The sequence below is a fragment of the Diceros bicornis genome, chromosome 26 (assembly GCF_020826845.1).
Source record: "Diceros bicornis minor isolate mBicDic1 chromosome 26, mDicBic1.mat.cur, whole genome shotgun sequence".
NCBI classification, from domain to species: domain Eukaryota; kingdom Metazoa; phylum Chordata; class Mammalia; order Perissodactyla; family Rhinocerotidae; genus Diceros; species Diceros bicornis.
In genome coordinates, this window is record NC_080765.1 from 12571988 (window position 1) to 12599294 (window position 27307).

The 27307-nt window shown below is 53.8% G+C and overlaps 1 protein-coding gene across 2 annotated transcripts in view; it reads left to right on the forward strand.

Moving 5' to 3' along the window:
* MAD1L1 (mitotic arrest deficient 1 like 1) overlaps positions 1-27307 on the forward strand; it is a 454569-nt gene that overhangs the window by 253684 nt on the left and 173578 nt on the right. The window contains exon 13 of one of the 2 annotated variants that reach the window (XM_058569409.1): positions 11740-11796. The exons of the other annotated variant lie outside the window; for it this stretch is intronic. Within the exon in view, the coding sequence (XP_058425392.1) occupies positions 11740-11796 (57 nt within the window). The remainder of the gene's footprint in view (positions 1-11739; positions 11797-27307) is intronic. 2 annotated transcript variants of the gene reach the window in all.

The window sequence follows — 27307 nt, forward strand, 5'->3', positions numbered from 1 at the left end:
TGACAGCTGCACTGGAGCCGGGGTCACCCATCAGAGCCCCAGGCTCTGGGCTGAGCACCTGGCCACGTGAGCTGCCTGCCTGCTTGTGTGTCAGTGTGCTCTGCAGCCATGAGAAGTATAACTCACACCTGTCTTTGGGCTGCCGTCCATGTGGGAAGGGCTCCTCTCTGCCACTTGGGGCCCACTGCTGGACAGAAGCCGTGAGTGGGTCTGGATGCTTTCCCCTAGAAGGGCCCCTGATCACTGGCATCGTCTCCTCCTTTTTCCTTATACATTGTCACTAACCCATGTGTAAAGTGGAGCAGAAAGGCAGGAGGCCTGAGGCTTCCATCTCTTTCTCTCCATGTGACCTGTGACCTTGGGGGACCCCAGACTTCCCTGGTCTGTAGCTTCCCCCCCATAAGACTGAGGGAACTGTGCTTAATGCTCTCGCATCCTCCCTCACCCAGGCATCGAGAAGTTTTACAGCAGCCTGTCCCCAGCCTGTGCCCCACCTACAGGAACTGCTTCTCTGCTGTGCCTGGGTGCTTGTGCTCTGGTGGGGTGCTGGGTCTTCCGCAGCAGTTCTCACTTCGAGATGAAAATAGCCACACGAGGTCTCAAGCAGCCTCTCCCTGTCACCAGCGGTGCGTGGCCTGGGGCTGGTGTCTGAGTGCATGCGGCCACCTGGAGGCCCAGCTGGATCACCAGTGCCCCCACCAGGAAGAGCTGTGTGGGCCGCTGGGCACCGCTCCAGGCCTGACGCAGCTCTACGCTCACTCACTGTGGCCGGGGGCTCCAGGCTGTGGCAGGGCGTCCTCTCCCCATACCTCGTCCACCTCACATGGGCTCCCAGGTATGCTGCCTCCTCTGGGATAGGCTGTTCCCTTCTTCCTGTGTCTCTTCCACGTGCTCACCCCCCCGCCACACTCCACCGGCCTTCCAGACTTCCCTGCTGGCCCCTGGAAAGTAACCGGGAGGGTCTGTGACAGTCTGAGGCTGTTCCAGGTGTCTCTTCCCTTCAGGAGGTGCCTCTGGTCTCACTTACCATAAGCAGCTGTGAGGAGAGGCTGAGGGGAGCCTCTGATGTGCCCTGCGGCACCCCCCAGCCTGCTGCTCCCTGGTCTCCTGCTGTCAGGCAGAGCCCCCTCTTGAAGGCTCACCTCCGCAGGAACCCCCGTCCTCGTCTCAGGATCCCTCCTGATGGATGTGCAGAGCGAGCGCCAGCTTGGCGACCACTTAGTTACTTGCTCTCCTCTCCCAGGTGATGAGACTGGCAAGGGGTCAAGCAGGGTCACTGGGAGTAAGTGACGTCTAGGACCTCCCCGTGCTGCACACACGGTCATGGCTGAGTGAAAGGGGCACGTGTGTGTTTCTGCAAGGGATGGCTCTGTTGACCCCCGCTGCCCTCTGTCACAGATGCCAGCTTCCTGGAGAGAAGTACCCTGCTGTGAGTCCCACCTGACACTGCAGTTTCTGTGAGCCCTGCTGGAACCCCCTCCAGAAAATAAACAGTGACCACTGCTCCCAGCTCCCAGACCTTGTGCAGCTGTGTCTGAGGGCTCCAGGCACACCATTCTCCTCTCCTCCTGGGGTGAGAGCCCCAAGGTTAGGTCCTTGTCATGCTTTGCTTGAGGCCTCGGCATCCTGGGCAGAGCCAGGAGCCTGGACAACCTGAGTGGAATGCGTGCTGTAGACAGCATGCCCTGCAGCAGGCCAGCCGTGGCTGAGGAAGAACAATGGGTGGGACTGACATGGCCCAACGCTACTTGCTTAGGCAGCAGCCTGGCTTGAGCAGAAAATCTCAGGGAAAAAGCAGGAATAAATCAGCTGCGTTGTCACCTGCTCTTCCTGAATCACTGCGGGGCCGAGCAGGACGTGGCTGGAACAGACAATGGCCCAACGAGGGGCTGCGCTTACAGAGGAGATGCTTTCCACTGGGAGGCGATGCCTGGCACACCTGAACCCACACCCACCTGTGCCCTGGCTGGGCGCTGGGGGCTGCTCCTGGGGGTGCCTGGACGTGTCTGCAGGGTGGGGTGATGCTTGCAGGGGCAGCGGGAAGGAGTCCAGGAGCTCAAGCCGGAAGGTGGGCTCTGATCTGGAGCCTGGCTGTGGCCTCCAAGGGGAGTGGCAGGTAATCGACCGCTGTAGGGGTCCATCCCTCTGGTGTGAGGCCTGGCCTTCAGAATTCTTGTCACTCAGTGCTGCCAGCAGACTCTGCACCTTCAGCAGGTGAGGTGCACGTTGTGCTCCGTCTCCCAGTCCTCTATGAGAAAGGCTGGCATGTTAGAACTGGTGAGACTTTCAGTATTTGCTGTCCAGGTGTGGACTGGAAGGTCCAGAGAGACACGGTCACCGGGCTGGGGCCACCAGCTGGTGCAGGCAGACGCACCCAACACTCAGTGCAGGTCGTTTTGTTTCGATTGGCTGCTTCGGCTGAGCCCTGGTCACCAAGTGGGCTTCTTTCTCTGTGACATGCTGTTGGAGGCTCTTCCACTCAGACGTCTTGTCAGCTCCAGGGACAATGATTCTAAGGCCCACGTGGGGCCACAGTCCCTGCCCGATGCTGGTCTCTCCTTTCCCAGGTCTCCTTGGGCCTCTGTCTCTCGTAATGGGGGTGGACATGGCCAGTCAGGTCTGGGTGACTCCAGGTGACGGCGACCAGACTTCAGACTGGCCCTGTGGGGAGGGCTCTCTGCTGCCCTTTCTCTCAGTTCCGTGACAGCAGTGAACATGGAGGACGTGTATTTCAGATGCTGCTGTGGGAGTGTTGAGGGCCTTCCCTCCCACCCAGCGGGCTCTGGGTGCCTTTACACAGTGCCTTCTCGCCCACAGACCCTGCACACTGGCTTATGTGACCCCCATGCCTGTTGACGCTGTGAGGCCTGGAGTCGGGGGGTGTGTTAGCTTCCTGGGGCTGCTGTGAGAAATAAGCACAAACCAGGTGATTTAAATTTCGGAACAACAGAAATTTACTGTTTTGCTGTCCTAGAGGCCAGAGGTCGAGGTCAAGGTGTCAGCAGGGTTGCTTCCTTCTGAAGCTCAGAGGGAAAGTCTGGTCCAGGCTTCTCTCCCAGCTTCTGGAGGCTTCAGAAGTTCTGCGCGTTCCTGGGCTCGTGGCTGTATCACTTTCGTTTCTGCCTTTGTCGTCACTTGGCCTTCTCCCTGTGTCTCTGAGTCTCACATCTCCCTCTCCTGTTTCTTACAAAGACAGGTGCCATTGGAGTTTGTTCCCACCCTAAACCCTGGAAGATCTCTTTCAAGATCCTTCACTCGATTTCATCTGCAAGGACCCCGTTTCCAAATAAGGTCCCTTCACGGGTTCTGGGGTTAGGACTTGACCAGTCTTTTAGGGACAAGATTCAGCCACTCTAGGGAGGCAGGTGTGGTTCCCTGGTGTCAGTGTTGTGATAGACCCACCCCCAAGGGGTTGCCAAGGGATAGGGTGGTGTCTGGCATACTACCCTTCAGCCCGGCCACTGTGGCCAGGAGAAGCCAGTGCTCTGTAGGGGATCAGGGGCCCTGCCCATGACCTTTCAGCCTGACAGGTTTAGAAATGTCCTCAGAGCAGGAGCCTTGTCTTCCAGCGAAGTTCGTGTGCAAAGAACGAAGCTGTGGGTCAGAATTCTGTAAATGGGGTGATTGGCTGGTACTGTGTCTGCCGCGGCCTCCTCCTGGCCCCTCTGCATCCCACGTCAGGGTTATGGGGTGATGCTTGCAGTATGGCCCTCCACTGATCTCTGCTTTTCTTCCCCACAAGTCCTCTGTGCCGTTTGAGGGGACTGCGGAGCCCTGGAGATCTGGTTCTGTTGGGGAGTTACCGTTGCCCCTGGGAATCCTGGGACCTTTGATGAAATTACTTCTGGGCTGAGCCTGTGGCAGAGCCCCACCAGAACCCACCCAGGACCTTCCTAGAACCCTCCTGGGGCCGTCTTGGGCTGCCTGTGCACCTCTGGGGCCGGGTATGCCTCTCAACCCCTCAACAGGATTTCATTCAAAACTGAATGCTGGCACTCACCCAGGCCAGACTGCCTGGTATCCTCCTGGCTCTGCCAGCAGTAGCCCGAGCTGCAGCCGTGGCTTTGCCACGGTGGGCTCTCTCTGCTCACGTGTCAGGTGGGTGATGGTGATGGTGCCTCTCCTGTGGAGGGAGGTGCTGAGAGTCAGACGAATCAATCACATGGGAGGCTCATCAAGTGTGTGGGCCATTGTTGATAAGCAAATCCCAGACAACCCTCTGCCTTACTGTGAATGCCAGGTTTTGCTAGCGTGGATGGTTTCCTGGGTAGAGATCATATAACTTTCATAAATTCTCAAGGGGAATTCTAACTTGATGAAAAAGTGAAGAATCCTTGATTTTATATTTGAAGAAACTGAAGTCCATAAGGCCTTCCACCTTGGAGGTAAGCCTTGTTACATGAGGGTTGTTCAAAGCGTTCAGAAGATTGATTTGATTTTCCCAACTTAATAATACACCTTTGTGTGGTGTGTGTCGTGTGTGTGTGTGGAGTGTGTGTGCACGTGTGAGTGCATGTGTGCATGTGTGAGCATGTGTAGGGTCTTGCTTTGCCCTAATTTGGATGTGACCCGCAGCCAGAGTACAGGTGCCCCAGGAACAGAGATCAGAGGCACCGGACCTTATGCTGGAGTAGGGAACCTGACTGCATGCAGTAACAGCTGTAGTTGCAGAAGGCAGGGAGGGGCCGACCCCACTGAGTGGTTCCCCCACAGGGAGCAGGATGCCTGGGGCTGATGCAGCACCCGGCAGGGCTTCCATTGGGGTCTGGCACCGTCCTGGTGTGCTGTGTGTGGGGCCTGGCCAGTGGGGCTGGGGCTTTGTCCCAGGATCCTGTGCGAGCCTAGGCCCCAGGGCAGGGTGCAGAGGGGATGGAGCCCAGAGACTCCAGTGGCCTCAACCAGACCAGACAGACTGGCAGTGTGGAGGGGTGCTGTGGATGGAGGAGGGTCTGCGGGACCACCGAGTGTCCAGTGCTGAGAGTGACGGGTTGGGGCTGCGCTGCTGGTAGGATGTGGTGTGGGACGTGGGTTTGTGGAGGACAGAGCCCCAGGGCCCAGACCTCCCTGTAGCGTCTGGTCTTCACCAGGGAGAGGTGGGGCCGGCTCTTTCTCTGCTTGGGGCCTGGGTCTGAGGGCCCTCCTGCCTCACTCTGGGCTGCACTTTGCATTTTCCCTGTCCACTGAAGCCTTCCACGCGTCAGACTTCTAGGTCCCAGGGAGGTCTGGGGTCAGCTTCCGAGTCAGGAGCTCACGGAGCTTCCTTGTAGTGGCTTTGACTTGTCAGGACCCCTGTGGGCCCGAAACCTCAGTGATAACCTGACCCCTCCCTGTCCATTCTGCCATGATTTTCAAGCTACTTTCTATAGGTCTGACTTCAATGTGACTTCAAAATATAATTTTTAAAAAAGCCAATTCAGAGCTGACAGCAGTCGGACAGCGGTCAGCCAAATGTGACTGTATAGCAGATCCCCTAGCCGTGTGATCCCTCTCCTTATGGGGGGTTGGCGGCAGAGCCCCCATCCCTCTCTTTATGAGGAGTGGGCTGTACTGACTGAGGGCAGTACTCTGGAAGAAGGGGCATGAGCACCTGCTGGGGTCGGCCCTGCTGGTCCCATCTTCTAGAAGCCTCCCCACTGTTCTTGGTGGCAGGTTAACTAACTCGGGGGCATAGGAGAGGGGATCAACCCTCAGTGCATTATTCCTTCTTATTTTGGAAACTTTAATTTTTTACAGTCAACTTTGTTGAAATATAGTTTATATGCAGTAAAATTCCTCAGCTTTATATGTACAGTTTGGTGGATTTTGACAAATGTATGTAGTTGTGTAACCACCACTGCAGTCATGGTATGGAGCAATTTTATCCCCCCAGAGCTTCCTTTCTGCCCCTTGCAATTAGCCCCCTCCGCCAGGCCCTGGAGACCCTGTTTCTCGTCAGCGTGGCTTTGCCTTTCCTCGGCACGCATGTCGATGGAATCCCACAGTTGGTCTGTGTCTGCCTCCTTTGACTTGGCCCAGTGCTATTTAGATTCATCCACTTGTTGCATCAACAGTTCATTTCTTTTTATTGCTAAATGGGATTGCATTTTGTAGGGCTGTACCCAAATTTGTGTATCCGTTCACCAAGTGGTGGACATTAGGGTGTTTTTGGTTCCTGCCCATTATGGATAAAGCTGCTACGACTCTCCGAATACAAGTCCTTGTGTGGACACTTTCGTTTCTCTGGGGTATATACCGAGGAGAGCGATTGTAGGGTCACAGGGTAAACGTATGCTTAACTTGTATCAGGAACTGCCAACCTGTCTTCCAAAGCGGCTGCACTGTTTTGTGTTCCGCCTTCTAGAAGTCTCCCTGCAGCACGTGTGAGAGCTCCAGCAGCCCTCCTCCGTCCCACTCTGGGTCCTGTCAGTCTGATTTCCCTGGTGACTGAGAACGTGGTGGAGCTTCTCACATGCTGCTTGGCCGTCTGTGCATCTTCCCTGGTGAAGTGTCTGTTCAGACCTGCCCCTCCTCCTCCTCCTTCTGGGAACTCTGCCCTGCGGTGTCCAGCCGGCTCCTGCCTGTCCCCTCCCTGCCTGTGTCCCGAGGCGCTGCATGGTGGGCAGTGAGCTGGTCAGTGGTAGCCCAGGTGTCTCCTCCTCTCAGGATCTGAGTTCTGTGCTGCCCTCCTCTGATGCCAGAAAACCACAGTCTTGTGGTTTTGTCTAGTCTTCTGGCTGATTGAGGCGGGAGGATAAATCTAGTGCCTGTTGCTCCATCTTGTCCAGAAGCAGAATTCCTCCCCTCAAGAGGTCTTCCTGACGCCCCATCTGGGAGCTACTCTGTCCCCTGGAAGCCCTCCCTGGGGCCCTGGTATCTGCAGCCTTGTTGTCCCTGGTCCTGCCTCGTCTCGCCTTTCCTGATGGCGGGCTGTGGGTGTGTGGCTATTCCCTTTGTTTTTCTATCCCCAGGACATTTTTACTGAATGACGAGCGAGGGAGGGATTTATAGGATGTCTACTCTGTGCAGGCACTCTGCTGGAAGCTTCTAGGCTCTACCTCTGTGGATCTGCCTCACAGGCTGGAGGTCAGGCCAGGTATTCAGTACCCCCCATCCACAGCCTCCCCCCACTCCACTGTGGCTTGCTCTGTCTGCTGCATTTTGAAAAACAGGCTTTTCTGCTCTGCACAGCCCCTTGTGGTCAATGCGCCAGCAGCAGTGCATCTCCTTGAATGGTGCCCGGGGTCCTGTGCTCCTGTTCTCAGGAGCTCCCACTTCCCACCCTTCTCAGGCATGAGCCAAGGAGACAGACGCTCATCCCACACCTGTGGATTTTGCCCTCGGGAGGGTCTGCAAACCCAGCCAAGAGGCTCTGTCTTCCGCTGCCTGCCCTGTCTCATCCTCTTGGTTGTGCATCCACCCTCCTGGAATCCTACCCCTCTGCCTGCTGGGCTTGTTGGGAGGCCACCCTGCTGCATCCCCAGCCTAGAGCCCTCCTGTGCTCCTAGGATCTTAGACACGGAAGGCCATTGGGTGACGTCCCATTCTGCCCTCCCATGTGGATAGTGTGACAGGTTGTTTGATCATTTTCAGTGATGGTGAGCTTCCTGCTCTTAGAGACATCTTCCTGTTATGTAGCAGAGCTGTCCCTCTCTTTCTCCCTCATTTGTCCTCCAGAGTGCTGAAGTATATATATATTTTAGGTCTGTCTTTTCATTGAAATATAACACACACACACAAATGCACATGTTCTAAGTGTACAAGCTTAATGAATTATCACCCAGTGAACACGTCTCTGCAGCCACCACCCAGATGGAGACACAGCGTTGTCAGCCCCTTGTGGTCCTTCTTTGCCTAGTGGATGTGACTTCTGTCCTTTGGATAAAGATAGCTCCTGCATCTCGAGAAATTTTCTTTCTTCATGGCTAAACGACTCGGTATGATGCCCTCCGCTATCTTGGTCACCTCTTTGGAAACACTTTAGTTGGTCAGTGTCCGCCTTGATGAACTTGGCCCAGTCCCCCAGGAGACATAGAATCCTACAGAGCTTCAGCTTCCTGGCTGGTGGGAGCTAGCCAAGCCCCCTGCCGCCCTGGCTGCCGAGGCAGACACTTCCTCGGGAAGTGTCGGGAATGGGGAAACTCCCGATTCCCTGGGTTGCGTTTTTCATAAGAGTTGCTCCAGGGCACGTCTCCCTTAGGTAAATGCAGGCAAATGCTCGATTCCAAATGCAGTGTTGACTTTTCTCCAAGTCAGGTTTCTGCTAATTATTCTGGCTTCTTGAGATCTCTCTAAATCTTGTTGGTCTCCATTGTATTTGCAATATTTCCCATCCCCAGTCACATGAGGGTTTGAGAAGCATGCTTTCTACATTTCTTTCAAGTCATTGCTGGGAATGTTGGACGGAGCGGGTGAGGCACAGGAATGAGCGTCTTGGATCAGCATCTGCCCAGTAGTCAAAGTCTCTGCTCTAAGTCGACTGGCCAGTTGTAAATCTGCCCGTCGTTGCGCCCCGTTGCTTAGTCGTGTCCTTGCAGAAACCGTGGTAAAGTGTTCTACAAACTTTGGTGGCGGCGTCCTGGCTGTAACACTGAGGTCATTGAAGCTTCACCTGCTCTCACGGCGGGTCTGGACTGGCTCCCAGTGGTCACCCCTCGATGTCTGTGGCTTGCTCGTCGCTTCCTCACTCACTCAACAGGGTCCAAGTACAGAGGTGTGTGAGCATGGAGCTGTCGCCTGGGCACGGCCATGGGCAGACTCAGCCCTGCCCCAGGCTGACTTTCCCTGTGAGCAGGTCACCCGCCTTTCCCTGCCGGCCTCTGTGTCCACATAAATGTACCGCAGCGTGTTGATTCATTCCCCTGCTGATGGGCATCTCGGTTGGCTCTGATTTTACTGCTGCAGTGCAGCGAGGACTGGTTTTGTCCAGGTTGGCTGTGCACGTTTCACAGTTTCTTTGAAGGTATACCTGAGTGGAATTACTGAGTCAGAGGAGCTGTGAGTGTGAGACTTCAGGGCAACACCACAGTATTTTCTGAAGTGCGTTACTCGTGTGCTTCCCACCGTTGGTGTAGATAGATCCTCCCCAGTGCTCAGTATGGCCAGAATCCTGGATTTCTGCCCATCACATGGATGGATGCAAAGTGGTAGTAGTTTCTGCTGGGTCTCCATGTATATTTTCCTGATTAATGACGTCGATTCCCTTTTCATACGGTCATTGGCCACATATGTTTCCTCTGCTGGGAGATGTCTGTCTGTATCTCTTGTCCATTTTTCTGTCACACCTTTTGTTTTCTTACTGCTTTGTGGGTGTTCTCTGTGTACCCCAGCACTGACCAAGGGGAAGAGGTTGTGGGTTCCTGCCCCACACCCCCTTGGCCATGAGGCAGGCATGGAGGCTGGAGTGTCCTTTGTGGGGCATGCAGAGAGGACTTCTCTCAAAGGAGGCAGTGGCAGCTATGGGGCTCTGAGGGGCTCCTTGCTGCTTGGGGTGTGGGAAGGGGAGCATGAGCCCTGGGTCACCTCCTGCCTCGTTACCCACCCTGGGTGGAGGTGGGTACAGCTTAGCTTCTGGGCCTCAGTTTCTTCCTTCCTGAACTAGGACCAGTAAGAAGACCCACCTCCCAGGAGTGAGTGCACAGGCGGAGGCCGAGCATGGCGGCAGCGAGGGGCAGAGGGCAACCCAGGGTTCTTCCCTTGGGGTCTGACCTCCAACACCAGTGTCTGTCCATGGGACCAGGCTCTGGAAGGTCTGCTCCGAGCACGAGGACAGAGCAGAGAGGTGTGTCCTCTCCGTCTCACATACCCAGGGCTGCTCCATCTCTCAGAGCAGTCTCTCGTGGACCTGCCAGCCAGAAAGAGAGCACACCACTCCGCTTCCAGGCATGGCTGTTCCCTGCTCTGTAAAGTTGATTGTTTTCTCTGTGTAAATGTTTGTGCACCGTCAGCTCTCGGTGGTGGTGAATTTACAGGCAGACCACAGTGGCCACCTCAGGCCGTGCAGATGTTCCCTTTGCCTCCTCTCCAGACCACCTCCCGCCCACAAGGGGTGGCCTCTGTGGTGCCTGTGAGGCCACTCTGCCCACCTGCCCCTTGCCTGCCCCCCTGGCAGCTGCACCCGTTCCTTGGTGCTTGGCCTGAGGTGAGGCAGAGGCAGAGGGATGGAGAACCCGCCTCACTGGCCCGCAGGACTGGGCATCAGGCTCAGCGCTCGGTCCTTGGGGGTGATTTTGGTGGTTGGCTGGCTTTGGAGGTGTTACTTCAGAAGGCTCGGCTGTTGCAGTAACGATCCTCCTCTCTCCCTGGCTTGGCATTACTTTCCTGGGAGCATCAGCTCAGATGGGCTTGCAGAGTCACGATGAGCTTTTAAAGAGCATCCTGCCCTCGTAGAAAGGGTTCGCGTGGAGGAAGCACCCGCCCTCGGCTGTTTGGGGTGCACTCGGACTGTAGACAGACAAGACCACGGGGATGCCCCAGCTCTCTGACAGCATGTTGCCTTTGCCCGGCAGCGCATGCGAGTCTCACTCCCTTCATGCCTTCAGGGGCTGGACCTCGTGACCTTACAGAGGGGCCGCAAGAGAAGCGGCCTTTGGTGTGATGTCTGTGTGTCTGCCATCCTGCCGCTCTGGGGAAAGACAGGGTTTCCAGTCTGACCGGCTGTGTTTGGTCCCAGCTCTGCTTGTCTGCACAAGAGCTGTCTCCTCTCAGAGTCAGTCCCTTCCGCGTGGTGGTGCACAGACCCCGTGGATCGCTGCCTGGGTACTGAGTGCACAGTGCTTCTGCACAGAGGCTGCTAGCGGCCCTTACCAAGCAGTGTTTCAAATAGTGGCCCGAAACTCACTTGATACATTCATTTTCACTGTTCTCTGGAGAAAAGTGTGTGACCGGTTCTCATTTTGTGAGCATGTCCTGGCTTAATGGTACTGAGGACCCACGAGGAGGAATCCTTGACCTGAGGCAAGCCACACAAACCACAAACCTCGTGGGCTTTGAGGCTGGGGGGCAGGGCATATGTGTGCGATCGGGGCCTGGGCCCAGTTGACCTCGACTTTTTAGTACTGGTGTTCCTGCTCTGCAGTTGGTCTGCTGCCTCTCCCAGGGTGGCTTCTGTGGAGACAGATATATAACATGCCAGCCGGACTTGCCCAGGCTGGAGCATGGCAGCCCCTGGGCTCTGCCTGGTCTCTGTGGGAGAATGTGACAAGCAGGAGCTGAGCTTGATGACACCAGCCACAGCTCTTACCAGGCTGGCACCATCGTCAGGAATCTCCCTTGCACCTCTGCCCTGGGGTGAGCCAGGCATCCTGGCGTGGGGACTGCTCTGCCTGGATTCCAGAGTCCTGTTGGGTGGGCCATGGTTGAGGGGCATCTGGGGTTTCCCTGGATGTTGGCCCCATCAGGAAAGTTGCCTTAATTACTTCTTCCAGACGTGAGCCTGCCAAGCAGAGGTGAATTGTTTTCCTGCCCGAATCTCTCTCTCTCTCCCCACCCATAACTCCTTAGTCGCTTTCAAGTGGCAGGTTTTAAGGTGGACTTGGCATTCTGTTATGCTTTCCGACTGCCCTCTCAGTTCCCCTCTCCAAACAGTGGGAACATGGGGCCTCCCCCAGGGGGCAGTTGAGCCCCTGACTGTGCCAGCTCCTGCTTTCTAGCTCCTGGGGGCCACCTGCCCAGCAGGTTGGGAGGACAGCAGACATGGGGGAGGTGTGGTCCCTCTGCCCTGGGAGGAGATGGCCCACTGACCCCACTTTCTTTGTTTTGAAGGCTCAGCTGTCACAGGCCTTGGAGGAGCTGGGAGGCCAGAAACAAAGAGCAGACATGGTAAGTCCCTGAGGCTCTTGGTGGCCTTTGTGGCCGAAGGGAAGCCTGGGGTTTGCAGTGCCTTAGATCCTGGGCCCCAGGCAGAAGTGCTTGTTCCCATCAGGGCTTATCCTGCAGGTTCAAGCGTGTGGGTCCCTGATAGCCATGGTCCTTCTGGCGTCAGAAACGCAGGTGGGAATGGAGAGGACGTGGGGTTTGGAAGCCGCGTGCTGGCTTCCCAGCAGCAGACCGTGCGGAGCTTCCGCTGCCTAGCGGTAAGGTGGGGACAGCCATGTGCTTACTGCCCAAGGTCATGGCTTGTGCGATGATAAAACAGATGTGAAACCCGCGTGAGCAATGAAGAGCCATATGGCACATGGATCCCTATCCTGCCCCACGTGCCCCGTGTTGTCATTAGATTGTCACCCAGCCTTGGCTGGGGCTCTGCCACACAGTGTGTCCAGCCTGAGATGCAGGATTCTCCAGCCTGCAATTTTGATTTGCTGCACAACAGATTTATTTCTCTGTTGTTTGTGTGGGTTGACTTTTGACATGCTTTCTCCCCACACCCCATCAGCCCTGCCCGCCCCAGCTGCTGCCTGCCGAGCCTTGGTGTGGGCACCTGCAGGTGAGGCCCGTGACCCTGGCCTAGGTGCTCCAGTATTAAGAGGCTCGTCACCACCATTCTAGGGGACAAACGGGCTTTGCCTTCAAAGCATCTTTGTCCTATATAAGCCTTGAGTCCCTCCACGCTGCTCTGGCCCTTGGTCTGGTCTCTGTGAGGACTAAGCCTCGCAGGGACACACAAAGGCCACAGGGAATGTTTGTATGTGTTGGGGTTGCCCTGCCCCAGCCGGTTTTGGGGTACAGGGCACGGCTGCCGTCAGTGTTGGGAGAGCTCTGGGACTTGTATCACAGATTGGAGTTCCTGTTTTGGTCTCATCGCTTGTCAACCCCCTGACCTTGAGAAGATCATCTGGCCTTAGCCTGAAAATGGGAATGACCTCCAAGTTGAAACGATATGTCCTTGAATTTGCTTTTCGATTGGGCAGCTCTCCCCACAGCCAAGGTGGTCATCGTGGTTGTGGTCCTTGCTGTCACTGTTGGCCCTTACTGTAGGGAGGGGCTGGATGGACCTGAAATCAGCCCACTCATGAGGCAGGGGACCTAGGGGGATAGGCACGGGATGGGGATGAGGAATGAGACCAGGGATAAGGCCCAGTCACCAGCACCTGGGAGCCCAGGCTTGGCTGTGCTCAGAGCCCCTGACCGGTGAGAGATGAGCAAGGGTAGCAGGGGTGTCCTGGTGAGGCGTAGTCAGACTCGGCTGTGCCGAAGGGAGACACAGATTAGGTAGAGAGCGTGAGGGCAGGGTTCGGGCATGGCACTGGGGCTTCTGGCCTGGGTGGTGGGTCGGGGGTCATGGGTGGGAATGGCAAGATTGGGGAGCAGGGGTTTGGAGGGAAACTTGGAGGTCTGAGATGCTGTTGGACATTGGGTGCCTGGGTCTGGGGATCTGGAGCCTTGAGTCGAGGCCAGCGAAGCCTCTGGGTGTACTCATGTTCTTGGAGTGAGCGCAGGTAGCCGAGAAGGTAGAGCCTGAGGTTGGAGCCCTGACAGGCTGCTCCAGCATCTGGACATCTGGCCTGAGAGGGGCATCCAGGAGTCAGGGGACCTGGGGAGGGCAGCTGCACCCACAGAGCCAGAGAAGGAAGTGTCTAGCTAGGGACTGGCTGGGTCACATGCTGTAACAGAGCTGTGAGAGGAGCAGAGTGGCCTGTGGTCCTGGGGACAGGATTTCATCAATGCTCCTAGTGAGAGCTGCTTCCTCAGGGGCATGGAAAGCGTACTGACCCACAGACGTTCTCAATACGCGGAGTTAGACTGCACTGAGGTGTGAGCTCTGAAGGGCCCAGAAAGTGGCCTGTAGCTGCACACGGTGTTGCATAAGGGAGGGCTTGAACAGTAGAGCAGGAAGAGTGATGGTGCTGGAGGGAGCGGGATGGAAAGGGGGCTCCAGGTGGAGGGGAGGGAGGTGGGCTGTGAGGTTGTGTAGGCGGGCTGGGACATTAGAGAGAGGGGAGGTGTGCCCCTCATCCTGGGGAGTCGGGGAGAGATCTATTAGGGGAGGGAGGTATGCTCACCTGGCGCTGTTTGAGATTTATGGCTGTGAATTTCAGGCAAGGCTGGTCGGTAGGTTTTGTCTCCAACGCTCAGGTGCCTCCCGTAGGCCAGACAGGTGGTTAATTGGGTCTCCCCAGGGCCAGGGCTTGCCAGGTGAGGATGATGGAGGGAGGGTGGTGATGCTGCGATACTTTGCTAAATGGAGGAAAACAGCAGGCTCTAAAACAGTGTGACAGCACAATCCAGTTTACGTGCGTGTGTTTTTTAAACTGGTACATCAGCCATCCTCTTTTCAGGCTGTGGGGAGGCCTGTGGGCTGTGTGTCAGAGTTCTTTTCAGTGAGCGTTTGTTACTGGTGGATCTGGAGGGATCTGTTGGACCTGTTGTTCACTGGGAGGCCTGGGACTCTGCTTAACACCCTCTGCTGTCACCTGGGCAGGGTCAGAAAGCCAGCTGGGGGTGGTCAGCCCCACGTTGAGGGTGGGGCCTGACAGGCATGCTTGCTTCAGTGGGCCTGTGGATAGGAAAGAGCTCTGTAACCTGTGACATTGAGTGCACAAGTGGGAAGGTCATTAGTGGGTCATCAACAGCCATGGCTGTTGTCAGCCTGCAGCAGCTTTGGGGAGGCAGGGGACAAGCCCAGGTGGGGCAGCTTGGCCTGCCTGGTTTCCAGATCACGGGGGTCAGTGCTTCCTCCTCGGCCACTGGCATGTCAGGTCCCTTCAATATGGCGCCTGCTCCTTGGTGACTAAGGGAAGCCCGGACTGGGTGGGGTTCTTTGAACACGGATGCATCCATGTGAAGAAACCCTGGGGAGACCCCCATGTTCTGTGTCAACATGCATCGCTTCCTCGGTGCTGACCTGAACTGCAGCATGCCCGAGGACCTTGTTCCTGATGTACACAGGCAGGGGGAATCAGAGATGAAGCTGTGCCGAGCACGTGCCAAGCCCGCGGCATCGAGGCTGAGCGTTTGCACATCGCCCCACAGCCATCCACTTCGCCCCAGAAGGGAAGACGCCTCGGCCCCTACCCTAGCCCTTCACTGCTACATCTCCTCATGAGGGCGCCACAGGGGCATGGGGCTGGAAGGTGGTCTGCTTTCTGGCCTGTGTCTTTTTTAATTTTTGGCCCATATAGTTTCGGTTCCCTGTGTAAAGCTCCCAAGAGTCAGTTAAAATATGGACACCTGGTCCCTACTCTAGACCAGTTAGATTAGAATCTGTGGAGGGCAGGCCAGGCGGCGGTATTATTTTACTTCTCCCCAGGTGATTCTGATGTCAGCTAGGGTGGAGCTGCCTGTAGACCTGGCGCCCTAACCCAGGTGCAGGAGCCCCTCCCCCAGGCCCCTGGGGCACCTTTGGGGATGTGGCTCCACAGGGAGCTTTGGGTGAAGTATGCCTTGTCCCTGTGGCACTGGCCCTGCAGAGAGAGGCAGGAATGCAGGGGCCTGGCTCTTCCCTAAGTCGATTCTTGGCCACGCCCTGAGATGCTGGAGGCCCTAATGCACGCGGGCGGGATGCCCGCACCCCAAGATGCTGGAGGCCCTAGTGCACATGGACGGGATGCCATGGGCTCCTTGCGCTGGTTCCTTCAAGCTTGTTTTTGGATCTGGGCTGTACCTGTCTCCTCAGCCAGGTTTTTAATCTCTGCCTTTGATTGTCTAATCTTGAGCTGATTTCATGTTGTTTATTTCACTTCTCTCTTCTCCTTCCCAGTTAAAGGGAAAATGAGAAATGACAGTGCCTGGGGGCCAGGAATGCAGTCATGTTGCGCTTACTTGGGGAGCCTGTGAGCCTCTGTTCTCCCTCTAAATCTTCCCTGGGTCCAGGGGTGTCTTCTGTGGCCCCCAAGGAGGTAAAGGCCAGGCAGGGTGGTGCTGGGGGTGGGGGTCTGGAGCCCGAGAGATCTGTGTTCAAATCCTCAGGGAGTGGGATTACCCGTAAAATGCCCACAAATTGGTTAGGAGCAGGTTTCTGCTCTGCTGTAATCCCCTGAGGCGGTGGGGGTGTTGGAGACTGAAGAGGGCAACAGTGGCCCTGAGCTCACTATGAGGCTGGGGGAGCCAGAGTCAACCCTGGGTCTGGCTCTGCCGCCCTCCCACCCATTCCAGTGGCAGCCTTGGTGATGGCTGCTGCCAGGGGTGTCTCTGGTCCTAGGAAAGCGGGGGGCTCTGGGTGGCCTTCTCCTTCTGACCTGGATTGTGAGAGATCCACATCTAAGGGACCACTGACTGTGTCCCCCTTCCCTCTGTCCAGGACGGTTGGGGATGGGGCCTGGTTACTGCCCCATCTCTCCCAGCCTGCAGCTCCCTCACCTGCTGTTTTCTGGCCCAAAGTCGGTTCACTATTTAGGAAAGGAGAGAGAGAAAAAAGAAAAATTTAAACATCTTTAGCTAATTGCAGGTGACAGGACAAAGACAGTTTGACTTTCTGTTATTAATTAGCAATCCCATGCAAATTAGTAAGCATAATTCATGCTTTTTTTCTTTAAATGCAATTAATATCACAAAGAAAGATGTCTTGGGCCATAGTTGTATCATTAACATACCTCAACCTAATTAGATATGGCCAGCGGTGTCTGGAGAAATGAGTTTTTTGATTATAACTATGAAAATTCCTCTAATATTTTATATACTTCAGGGAGTGAGAATTGAAGATTTATTTCTTAAGAGGAATTACACCCCTCATAAGTCCGTGTTATTAAACAGTCGCCTTCCTTGAGTCACGTTTTCCCTTAATGGTGCCTGCTGGCTTCTGCTCCTTGCCTCCCGGGGAACCCTGCAGAGGGTCTGCCTGGAAAGGCTGTGGCTGGACCAGGGAGAAGTGGAAAGGCAGGGTCTGGCAGGCCATGTCCTGGGGCTCTTCCTTCGTTGTTCCAGCTCTCAGTGGGCAGTGTGACAGTGGCTACACGTGTTGAGCCTGCTCTGTACTAGCCCGATGACAAGCGCTTTACAGATGGATTCTACAACGAGACAGCAGTCCAGCAAGGCAGGTCTCGTCGTCCCGGTGTAGGAAGGACCAGGTTCTTTCTTGTCCTATCTCATCTGGGAGCGTGCAGCCCTCCTGGGCCTTCCACTTGGCCTCTCCCAGCCTCGGGGTTTCATCCAAAAGCACCAGCAGTGCTCACTCTGGCTCTGAGGGGCTCGTGCACAGATCACGGGATGCTGGTGAGAGTCATTTGTAAACTCTACAGGGGCCGTGCAAAGCCAAGTGGGCCTGCTGATGCTTCCTTGTTAAAGCCAGTGTCAAGGGCCAGTAAATTATCAGGAGGGAGTTGTGTGAGCTTCCATTGTTCACTGCTTGCAGTCATCATCCATATGCGCCTTCTGCCTGTGAATCTGGCCTTATCACAGTCCGCCAGCGTGGCCAGCTGCCTTCTGGTAAATTATTAAAAGAACCTCCTGGTTCTATGACTGATAGTGACTCATTTCACCTTCTGGATCCATCCTGCCGTGGGAGCAAGCGCCAGACTGAAAGACCCTCTGCCACGACAGGAGAACTTTGTCCTTAGTAGACGTGTCAGTAAGGCTTGCGGGAGGTAATCACTGGGACCACATGTGGGGCTCTGCAGCCCACAGTCTGGTATCTGAGTCTGATCCAGTGGGGCCCCGGGTGCTGGGCAGGGGACAGAGTGCCTTGTCCCCTGGCCCTGACACCAGAGCTGGCAGAGTGGCTGGGCCCCAGTGACTGCTGCTGAAGTGGGAGGTTGGGGGGCAGACATGGCCCTGCATGCTGTGATGGTGCTCTTCTCCCCGAGCAGCACTATCTGAGTCAGAATCTGGGTGTTTCAGCCTCAGAGGCAGCAGCGACCCCAGCTAGCCTGGGCTCTCTCCCTCTGGCACTTGCCCGGAGGTCTGCTCTGAGGCTGACCTAGTTGGTCTGGACTGCACTGTGTGTGTCCCAGGGCCTGGTCCTGTCCTCCTCCCTGTCTCAGCCTTTCTGCCGCATCTGCTCACTCCCAGATGTCTTCCTTGGTCTGCTGCTTCTGTACCTTTGTGCCAGCTGCCAGCCGTGACCCTGGCCATCCTGCTTCCTCAAGGGTAGCCAGTAAAGGAGGTGGCCTTCGCTGCAGGAGAGCAAGTCCAGTGGTCGCTGGCAGTGCTGAGTGGCAGTGCTAGCTCCTCTAGGTCAAAACAGTGTCCTCGCCATCTAGGTGTCGAGTGCCTGGCCCGAATGAAATGAGCCAGTGAACAGTAAAGTTGATTTCAGGTGGACTTATGCAGGTTGGGTTAGTTTGTGAGCCCCTAGGTGATGGTGACGATACCAGTTTATTAACACCTGCTTACCTGGCCCTGACAGCCAGGCGCTGTTGTGAGAGCTTCAGACGTAACTCTTGTAACCCTGTGAGGTGGTTGTGTCCTCCTCCTGACACATCAGGAGGCGGAGGTCACATCCATCCAGTCATGGCCAGCGTTCTAGTGGGCTCCAGCCCCAGAGGCTTTGCTGTTCACCACTACATGACTCTGCCTGGGCCTTCAGGACTCCTGAACATCATGTTCATCACCACGCTGACTCGTATGTTAACACAGGCAGGGTTACAACTGTCCCCACCTTACAGCTGAGGACAGCAGACTGAAGGGGAGTCACGTGTCCAGAGTTGTGTGTTTCTGGGAAAAGACGCTGGCAGGACTCGCACCCAGGACTCCGCAGCCAGCTCGCCTCCCAACGGTCCTTGTCCCCTCCTCTGTTCCCAACTGCCTAGATCCACTGCTGAGTGCTGGCTCCCCAGAGGCAAGTGCTGGGGCAGCTCTGCAGGCTGCTGAGGGCCCATTTTCAGGGATGTAGAGAGGATGGCTCAGTGAGGTATATTTAGAATTCAGTGTCAAGTTGCCCTGGGATGTATAGGCCTGGGTTGGCAACTGGCCACCTCACAGAGCAAGTGCTTCAGGGCAGAGGGCTCCAGGCGACCAGGATACAGAGCTGGTTTCTAGCCTCTGCCCCTTGAGGGCTGCCCTGAGGCTGGGTTCCCATGGCCATGGTGCCTGCTGCTCTTACGGCATTGCATGTCTGTCCCCTGAGCCCCAGTGGGGGGGTCCTGAGCGAGCATGTGTCCAGGGTCTGAGACATGGCCTCCCCCAGCCCTGGCCCCTGCCTAGGAGCTTCTTTGCCTGCTCTCCACCCCAGACAGGCTCGGGTGCCCTCGCCCTGGACTTCTCTGCAGGCAGAGAGAGATGCCAGCGTCTCGGAAGCCTTGTGAAGAGAAGTGAGTTCATGTGTTTGAGCACACCCAGGCTCTGCAGGGACATGTTGATGGAGCCAACACTGCTGGTTCTCTGCCACAGGCCCCTCTTCCCCCCAGCCCCAATGGAGGCTGGCTTGGGCTCTCTGTCCTCACCCCTGGAGGTCCCTGTGTCTTAGGATGAGGCTCCCCGGGGAGGGGAGGGATCACACACAGTGGACCAGGCGGTGTTAAATGCCTCTCACATTTGGGGTAAATTTGGCAGATTCAGCGAGTGTTTTCTGGGCAGCCATTGTGAGGGACCGAGAGGCTCTGTGTGTGCCTGTCCTCTTCCCACTGTGTGGTTGCCGCGCCCCACCCAGATGTCCTCCCTCACTCCCTGTCTGCACGTCTGCACGTCCTCTCCACAGCCCCGCCAGCTGGCCCATCTGGCCCCTTGTCAGTCCTGAGCACATCATCATCTTCCCCTTCCGTGTTATTCCTCATGCTGTTCCCACCTCCTGGAAAGTCTTCGGTCTCACAGAGCCCAGTTCTCCCTCAGCATTGAACTGAACGTTCCTTCTAGCAGACACGTGCATGTCACACATGCCATAGCCGTGGCCCTTGGCACAGGCGTGGTTGTGATGGTCTCACTTCCTCACAGCACACCCTCAAGTTGGTCCGCACAGTTACTCAGACCAGGAAGGAGGTCCAGCGAGCGGGCAGATAGCGGGCGGGGTTCAAATGGCCGCCTCTCTCCAGACCTGGGTTGGGCCTGCGGGCCCCATGTTGCAGGCCAGGGGCGATTTTAAAGTACTTGTTGAGCAGCTGGGTGTGGACCCAGGAGGAAGCAGTCCATCCTCCCTCTGCCCCTCCCTCAGTCTGGGCCCCAGTCATTTTGGTTTTGCCCTGTTTGCAAAGATCTAATAAGAAGAGGCTGATGATTTAGTTTGTTACCTTGCGAGGATCTATCTGCATTTTAGAGACAGTAGCCTGAGAAGATGGTTTCTTTGCCTATAAAATAAATTCCTAGCCCTTGATTGCAGAAGATACTTGGATCCCCTTCCAAACAGGAGAAGAAGGCTCCTAATGCGAGGGGACCATTGACATCTGTCTTTGGACTCGGCGACACGCTGTTTGTTACCAGAACCTTAGAGAGTGTTTGATGCCTGATAGGGCATGGCCTTCTTATTGTTTCCTTTTTGAGCATTTTCTTAGGTGTTCTCATGTTTTCTCTCCTAGGTAGAGTGTGGAGTGGGCTTGTCAGGTTTCATGTAGCAGTCCTGTTGGAGTTGCCTTTGTTTATAAATTAACGTGGACGCGTGGGATCTGCAGTGTTGATGCTTCCCATTCGGAATGTCGTACGTCTCTGCCTGTTTAGGTCTTCGCTCACGTCTTTGACCTGAGTTGGGTTGTTTTCTTCTAGTAAGTCTTGCATGTTTCTTGTTAGGTTTATTCCTGGGTGTTTCATCCTTTCTGTTACTTGCACATGGCTTTTTTATCCAGCTGCTAGCTCCATTTTTCCCATGTGACTCCTGGGACCCCTTTCTGGGGTCAGGGGAGGGAGACGGGGAGAAGGTGGGCACGTCCGACTTGGAAAGTGAAAACCCTCGTGGGTCATGTCCCCCGCCCCCCGGCAGAACTGGTATAGAGTGAGAGTTAGTGTATCACAGCCACAAAATAGAAATTGGTTAATTTATGTTTAAAAATTATGGGAATGATTCCAGACAGGGGAAAGTCCTATACAGCAGACCTCGCCCTCATCCCAGTGCTAAGTACAGCTTGTTTTTTCTCATGTCTCTACAGTGACCCTCTCTGGGTCAGCTCTTTCTCAGCTACTAGTTCTTACTGTGTCCGCACTGAGTGATTTCACTACTTCCTGTATTATTAGGTTTGCAGCATCTTCACCAGCCACCGGGAGCATTCCTCTCCCGTGCGTTTCCCTTGCAGGTGTGTTCAGATGGAGCTTGGTCAGACGTGGTCCTGCCTCGGTGCCCACGGTTCATTGCAGGGGCTCAGAGCGTCCTCAGTTCTCTGACAACCAGGACCTGCTCTGGTGCTTCCTTTCCTGTGGACCCCAGGCCCACTGCCGGGCAGTGCTCTGCTGCCCTGTGGTGGAAGCTCTCATGGCCACCATGTCTGCCCCGCTCTTCTGTAGATGGACTTCCCTGTGCCTTCCGTGACTGGGAAACATGGAAACTTGTGTTTGTCGTGATACAGTAAAGAGCCCCATCTGGCAGAGATAACCTCAGAGGAGGGCCATTTCCATAGCCAGACCTTTCAAATTCAGTCGTTTCTTCTCAGCACAAGTCTTCATCCAGCATCAGCATCCATGGAGACATCAAGGGGTCCAGAAAGCCCTTGGAGTTGTAGAAAAGTTTCTGTTAGGTGCATGTATTTTCTGGAAGGGAGTTTCCCACTTTCATTGGATATTCATAGAATTTGTGACGCCTCCACCATGTTAACAGCTGCTCTTATAGAGGAGGCGGCCTTATCGATTCAGTTAAACCTCCAGACCCTGTTAGAAGCGCCGTACCCAGACAACCCCCATTGGGGCCCAGACAAGTCTCCTCTCACGTGTAAATGGGGATGGGCTCCCATCTCTGCAGAGCTGGGTTTGGGGCAGCAGAAACCATGATTGGGTCGGTTGGCGCCCCTCCAGGCACACAGGTGGGGGCTGAGTTGCCTATACTGCCTCCAGATGTGGACAACTTTTGGCTTTGTTTCTATTTTTTTCAGCTGAAATGCTAGATTTCTATAAGTCTGCCTCTTGGGGCCATCCTGCCCTCTGCTGCTTTAGAACTAAGGCACAGTTTGCTCACAATTTATCCGTCACTTGCCTTGGGCTGCCCCAGACAGTCTCTCCAGCCCTAAGGATAATGGCTCCCAGAGCTCTCCAGCTGCCTGTTCCCAGGGGTGGGCAAGCTGGGGATTTCATTAAAGTTCTCTTTCTTGGCAAATGTGCTGACTTAAGAAATGATAAGCTGGCCTTCTAGGATGAAAGTTTGGCTTGGACCTACTCTCCAGCTGGGCTTCCTTTTCTGAGGTGAGGGTATGTCCCAGCTCAGGTGACTGGCTGTGCTCAGTAGCAAATAGCTGGTGAGCCATCATGGCTGCCCATGGCCTGTCACTTCTGGTGTGTCCCTCCAGGCTGGAGTGGACAGGGGAAGGGGAGTCAATTTCAGATCCTTCTCACCCCTCACCAGGAAGCAACAGCCACTCAAGACCGTCCTAGGTACTTGATGGGTCCAAAGCTGAGCAGAAAGGTAGCCTTTGACCAGGATTCCCACTGCTAATCTCAGCATCATCTCTCCTCCAAGAGGCCTGAAACATCTGCCAAGATGGGGCTCTGGGGAGAAGGTAGTGGCCTGATCCCTGGGACGTGGGCCCCTGTGTTGAGAGCTCTTGCAGGCCCAGCCTCAGCTCCATCAGTACCATTGTGGTACTTGGCACAGACTGGCCTCGTGTGTTGAGTGAATGGGTGATGAAGCGGCTTGGGTGTGTGAGCATCCTCACTCTGCGCTCAGAAGTGGTCACATTAATTAGTATTGCCATGGGGGAGGGGAGAGCATGTTGCCCTGCTCCCTCTCCTGCTTGTTACTGCTCTGTGGAGCTGGGTAAGGCCCGTGGGATCGAGCCATGGATCCTCTTGAGCTACACTGAAATACACAGTGTCTATTTAGAGGTTATGCCGTACTGGCGAGCTGTCCTCGAGTACCATTAGCATTAAAGGTTTATGACGCTTTGGAGCTGTGAGGGAGTCTGGCAGGCCAGGCTGCCTCACGAAGAGGGAGGGACTTTGTCACCAGAGGGATGCAGGGCAGTTCAGAAGGCTGGTCACACTGAGCCAGGCGCTGCTGGCAGGGAGGTCCATGCCCGGCGCTTGGGCAGCTCTCTGGGGAGCCACGTCTGCTGGGTCCTGCCCGGGCTGGGCTCCCGCTCAGTCCACGAGCCCATTAGAGAGCTCAGTCTTTACGTGTGGGGTTCCCCACCCCCAGGGGTCTCTGGACCCTCCTGGCCTCTTGCACCTCTGCTTCTTGTTCCATCTTGGGAAAATGCCTGTGGCCGTTGAAATGAAGAAGTTGTTTTCATCTCAGTCACATTTAGGGTTCACTTCTATAGATGAGACCAAACTCTTGTTCTTTGAGATCAACTAATCAGAAAAAAAGGAGAGAAAACACAAATTACCAGTATCGGGAATGAGAGAGGTGACAGTAACACTTGTTATTTTCTGTTTTGTTTTTTTTAACTAGAGCTACCTAGTGGGTGTGAGTGAAGTGGTGTCTCATGCGGTTTGGTTTGCTTTTCCCCGATGGTAGTGATGTTGAGCTTCTCTTCTCAACAATGTGCTTGTTGGCCATTTGTATGTCTTCTTTGGAAAAATGTCTGTTCAGGTCCTTTACCCTTATTTTTTCTTTTCTTTTCTTGTTTTTTGCTGAGGAAGATGCACCCTGAACTAAGATCTGTGCCAGTCTTCCTCTATTTTTTGTATGTGGGTCGCTGCCACAGCATAGCTGACAAGTGATGTAGGTCCACGCCCAGGATCTGAACCGACAAACCCGGGCTGCCAAAGCAGAGTGTGCCGAACTTAACCACTATGACACGGGCTAGACCCTCTTTACTCATTTTTAAATTGGGCTGTTTGTCTTTTTGTTGTTGAGTTGTAAGAGTTCTGTAAGAGTTATGTTCTGTAAGAGTTCTTATATATTCTGAATACGAGATCCTTATCAGATATATGATTTGCAAATATTTCCTCCCATTCTTTGGGTTGTCTGTTCACTCGCTTGATGATGTCCCTTGGTGCATGAAAGTTTTTAGCTCTGATGAAGTCCATTTTATCAATTTTTTCTTTTGTCGTTTGTGCTTTTGGTGTCATACCGAAGAAACTGTTGCCAAATCCAAGGTCAAGAAGATTTACTCCTATGTTTCCTTCTAGGAGTTTTATAGTTTTAGCTCTTACATGTAGGTTTTGATCCAATTGAGGTAAATTTTGAAGATGGTGTGAGGTGGAGGTCCACCTTCATTCTTTTGCATGTGGATGTCCAGTTGTCTCAGCACCAGTTGTGGAAAAGACTATTCTTTCTCCATTGAATGTCCTGGCTCCCCTGTTGATAGTCAATTGACCATAGACATATGGGTGCATTTCTGGACTCCAGTTCTGTTCCATTGATCTATGTCTGTCCCTATGTCAGTAGCACACTGTTCTGATTGCTGTCGCTTTGTAGTAAGTTTTGAAATTGGTAAGTGTGACTCCTCCAACTTTCTCCTCCTGTTTCAAGATCATCTTGGCAATTGGGGTCTTTTGCAATTCCATTTGAATTTTGGATCAGCTTTTCCATTTCTGCAAAAAAGGCTCTTAGGATTTTGACAGGGATTCATTGAATCTATAGATCACTTTGAAGAGTTTTGTTTCTTAACAGTATTAAGTCTTTCAGCCCATGAACACAGAATGTCTTTCCATTTATTTAGGTTTTCTTTAATTTCTTTTAGCAATGTTTTGTAGTTTTCAGTGTTCACGTCTTTCACCTCCTTGGTTAAACTTATTCATAAGTATTTTAGTCTCCTGTAACTTTGCCGAATTCGTTTAACTCTAAGAGTTTTTTTTTTTATTCTTCAGGATTTTCTGCATGTGAGATCATGTCATAGGTGAAACGAGGTAGCTTTATTTCTTCCTTTCCAGTGTGGATGCCTTTTATTTCTTGTTCTTGCCTAACTGCCCTGGCTAGAATTCCATATAATCTTGAATAGTGGTGGTGAGCGTGGGCATCCTTGTCTTGTTCTGATCTTAGAGGAGACGTTTCAGTCTCTCACCATTGAGTGTTCCTAGTTTACTGAGTGTTTTTATCATGAAAGGGCGTTGGATTTTTGCCAAATGCTTTTTCTGCCTCAATCGAGATGATCATGTAATTCTTTTTCTTTACTCTGCTAATGTGGTGTGTTATACTAATTGATTTTGTGTGTTGCATACCTGGTATAAATCCCACATGATGTGTAATCCTTCTACTCTGTGCTGGATGCGGTTTGCTTCTATCTTGTTGAAGATTTTTACACCTGTATCCAAAAGGGTTATTGGTCTTAGTTTTCTTTTTTTGTAGTGTCTTTGTCTGGCTTTGGTATCAGGGTAATGCTGGCCTCATAGAATGAGTTAAGAAGTGTTCTCTCCTCTTCAACACTCTGGGAGAATTTGGATAAGGATTGGTGTTGATTCTCCTTTGCATGTTTGGTAGCATTCACCAGTGAAGCCGTCTAGTCCCGACATTTCTCTGTTGGGAGATTTTCAGTTACTGAGTCTCCTTCCTTGTTACTGGTCTGTTCAGATTTTCTATTTCTTCTTGAGTCCATTTTGGCGGTTTGTGTGTTTCTAGGAATTTGTCCATTTCATCTAGGTTGTCTGGTTTGTTGATGGACAGTTGTTCATAGTATTCTCCTATGATCCTTCCTTCTTTAAGGTCGGTAGTAATGTTCCCTCTCTCACTTCTGACTTGAGTGAATTAATTCTTCTCTATTTTCCTTAATCAGTCTAGCTGAAAGTTTGTCAGTTTTGTTAATTTTCTTAGTTGACGGCCTTTTTTCCTTTCAGGACTTTAAAGATGCTGATATGTTGACTCCAGCTCACATCGTCGTCCCTCCGGGTGACATGTCTGTGTTCTCTGATGGCCTTTGAGATAGTCTCTTTATCGCTGTTCTGAGCAATTTGATGATGATGTGCCTCGTTGTGTTTTTCTTCGTGTTTCATATGCCTGGGGTTTTTGTGTTTCTTAGCTCTGGACTTTCTGTGCTCATCCTTTTGGAAAGGCCTCCTTCAAGGATGCTTGTCCCATGGCTCTCTTGGGTTCTTTTCATTTTTTAAGATTATTCTTCTCTCTGTTTTTCATTTTGAGTCATTTCTATTGCTGTGTCTTCAAGTTTTCTGATTTTCTCTTTAGTTAATATCTAATCTTCTATTAAGATGATCCATGTATTTTTTATTTCAGGCATTGTAGTTTTCACCTCTATATTTTATTTTGGTCTTTTTTTTTTTCTTCCATGTCTCTACTTAACTTTTCACAATATGGAATCCGGGTATATTGACTGTTTCAAGTCCTTCTCCGCTATTTCTGACACCTGTGTTGGTTGGATGCCGGGTGCTCTAGTATTCCTGTGAAGGTTCTTGACCTCCATTCAGGGACTCAGTGAAACGTTATCAGTACTTGGAAACGTCTTGACCTTTCTTATGGCATTTTTACGATGTGCTGGGCTGTCCTGGAGCAGTGTGGAAGGGCTGATGATTGCCCACTTCTGGGTCCTGGCCTCCTGAGTGCCCTGCCCTGTGAATTAGGAGGTTTCCAGTCTGGCGGAGGGAGCAGGCACTATTCCCTCTCGTGCTTCCTCGGGATTCAGTCCTCAGCCTGGGGGTCTTTCCTCTCCCACATGTGCCAGGCAGAGTTGTGTGCGTACTCGAGGGGACCCCCTGCACACCCCTGCACTGTGGATTCTGGCTGCCTCACTCTCCCTGCACTCTGGGCTTTGCCTCTTCAATCCAGGTTGTACTCTGTCCTGGACCCTCTCAAGACGGCAAGCTGGGCGGCAAGCTCACCTCGTGGTTGCTGTCTTTCCAAGATCCTGTTCTTTGCTGCCTGTTGTTCAGTGTCTTAGGAAGCACTGTCTTATGTATTTTGTTTGTTTCAGGTGGGAGGTTCAGTCCCATCCCTGTTCCTCCGTCTCAGCCACAAGCACCATCGCTTGGCTCTGGTGTGAGAGAGGGGGTGCTGGGCCCCGGGCATCACGGTCATGTTGTGGAGGACGTGGCCGTGGCTCTGGGCCTCACAGGGGACGTGCTGTGCCACAGAGGGCCCAGACACGCCCGCAGTCTGCACAGACAATGGCCCTGTCTCCCTGTGCCTGGTGTGGGGTGCGGGGCTCAGGCAGGAGAATAGTTTTCCAGAGCAGGCTTGGTGCTGGGAATGCCTAAGGCATGCATGCGGCCACTGGCAGGCAGCCCAGCCGCTGGGAGTCCTGTCCCTTCTGCAGTGCTCTTCCAGGCAGGGCTGCTTCTCTCCCTGTCCCGCTGTGCACCTGGCCCTCCAAGGAGCCCCAGGCATTTCTTCCAGAAGGTGTCGGGGGGTATGCTGTTGCTTTAGGGTCACCCACGACACACAGATTTGCAGGAATAAATGAATAAAACCAAAGTTCACATACCAAGTGCTTGCTTGATGCCAGGGCCTCTGGGAGGCGTCTGGTTGTCTGGGGCTGTGTCCAGGTAAATGCCT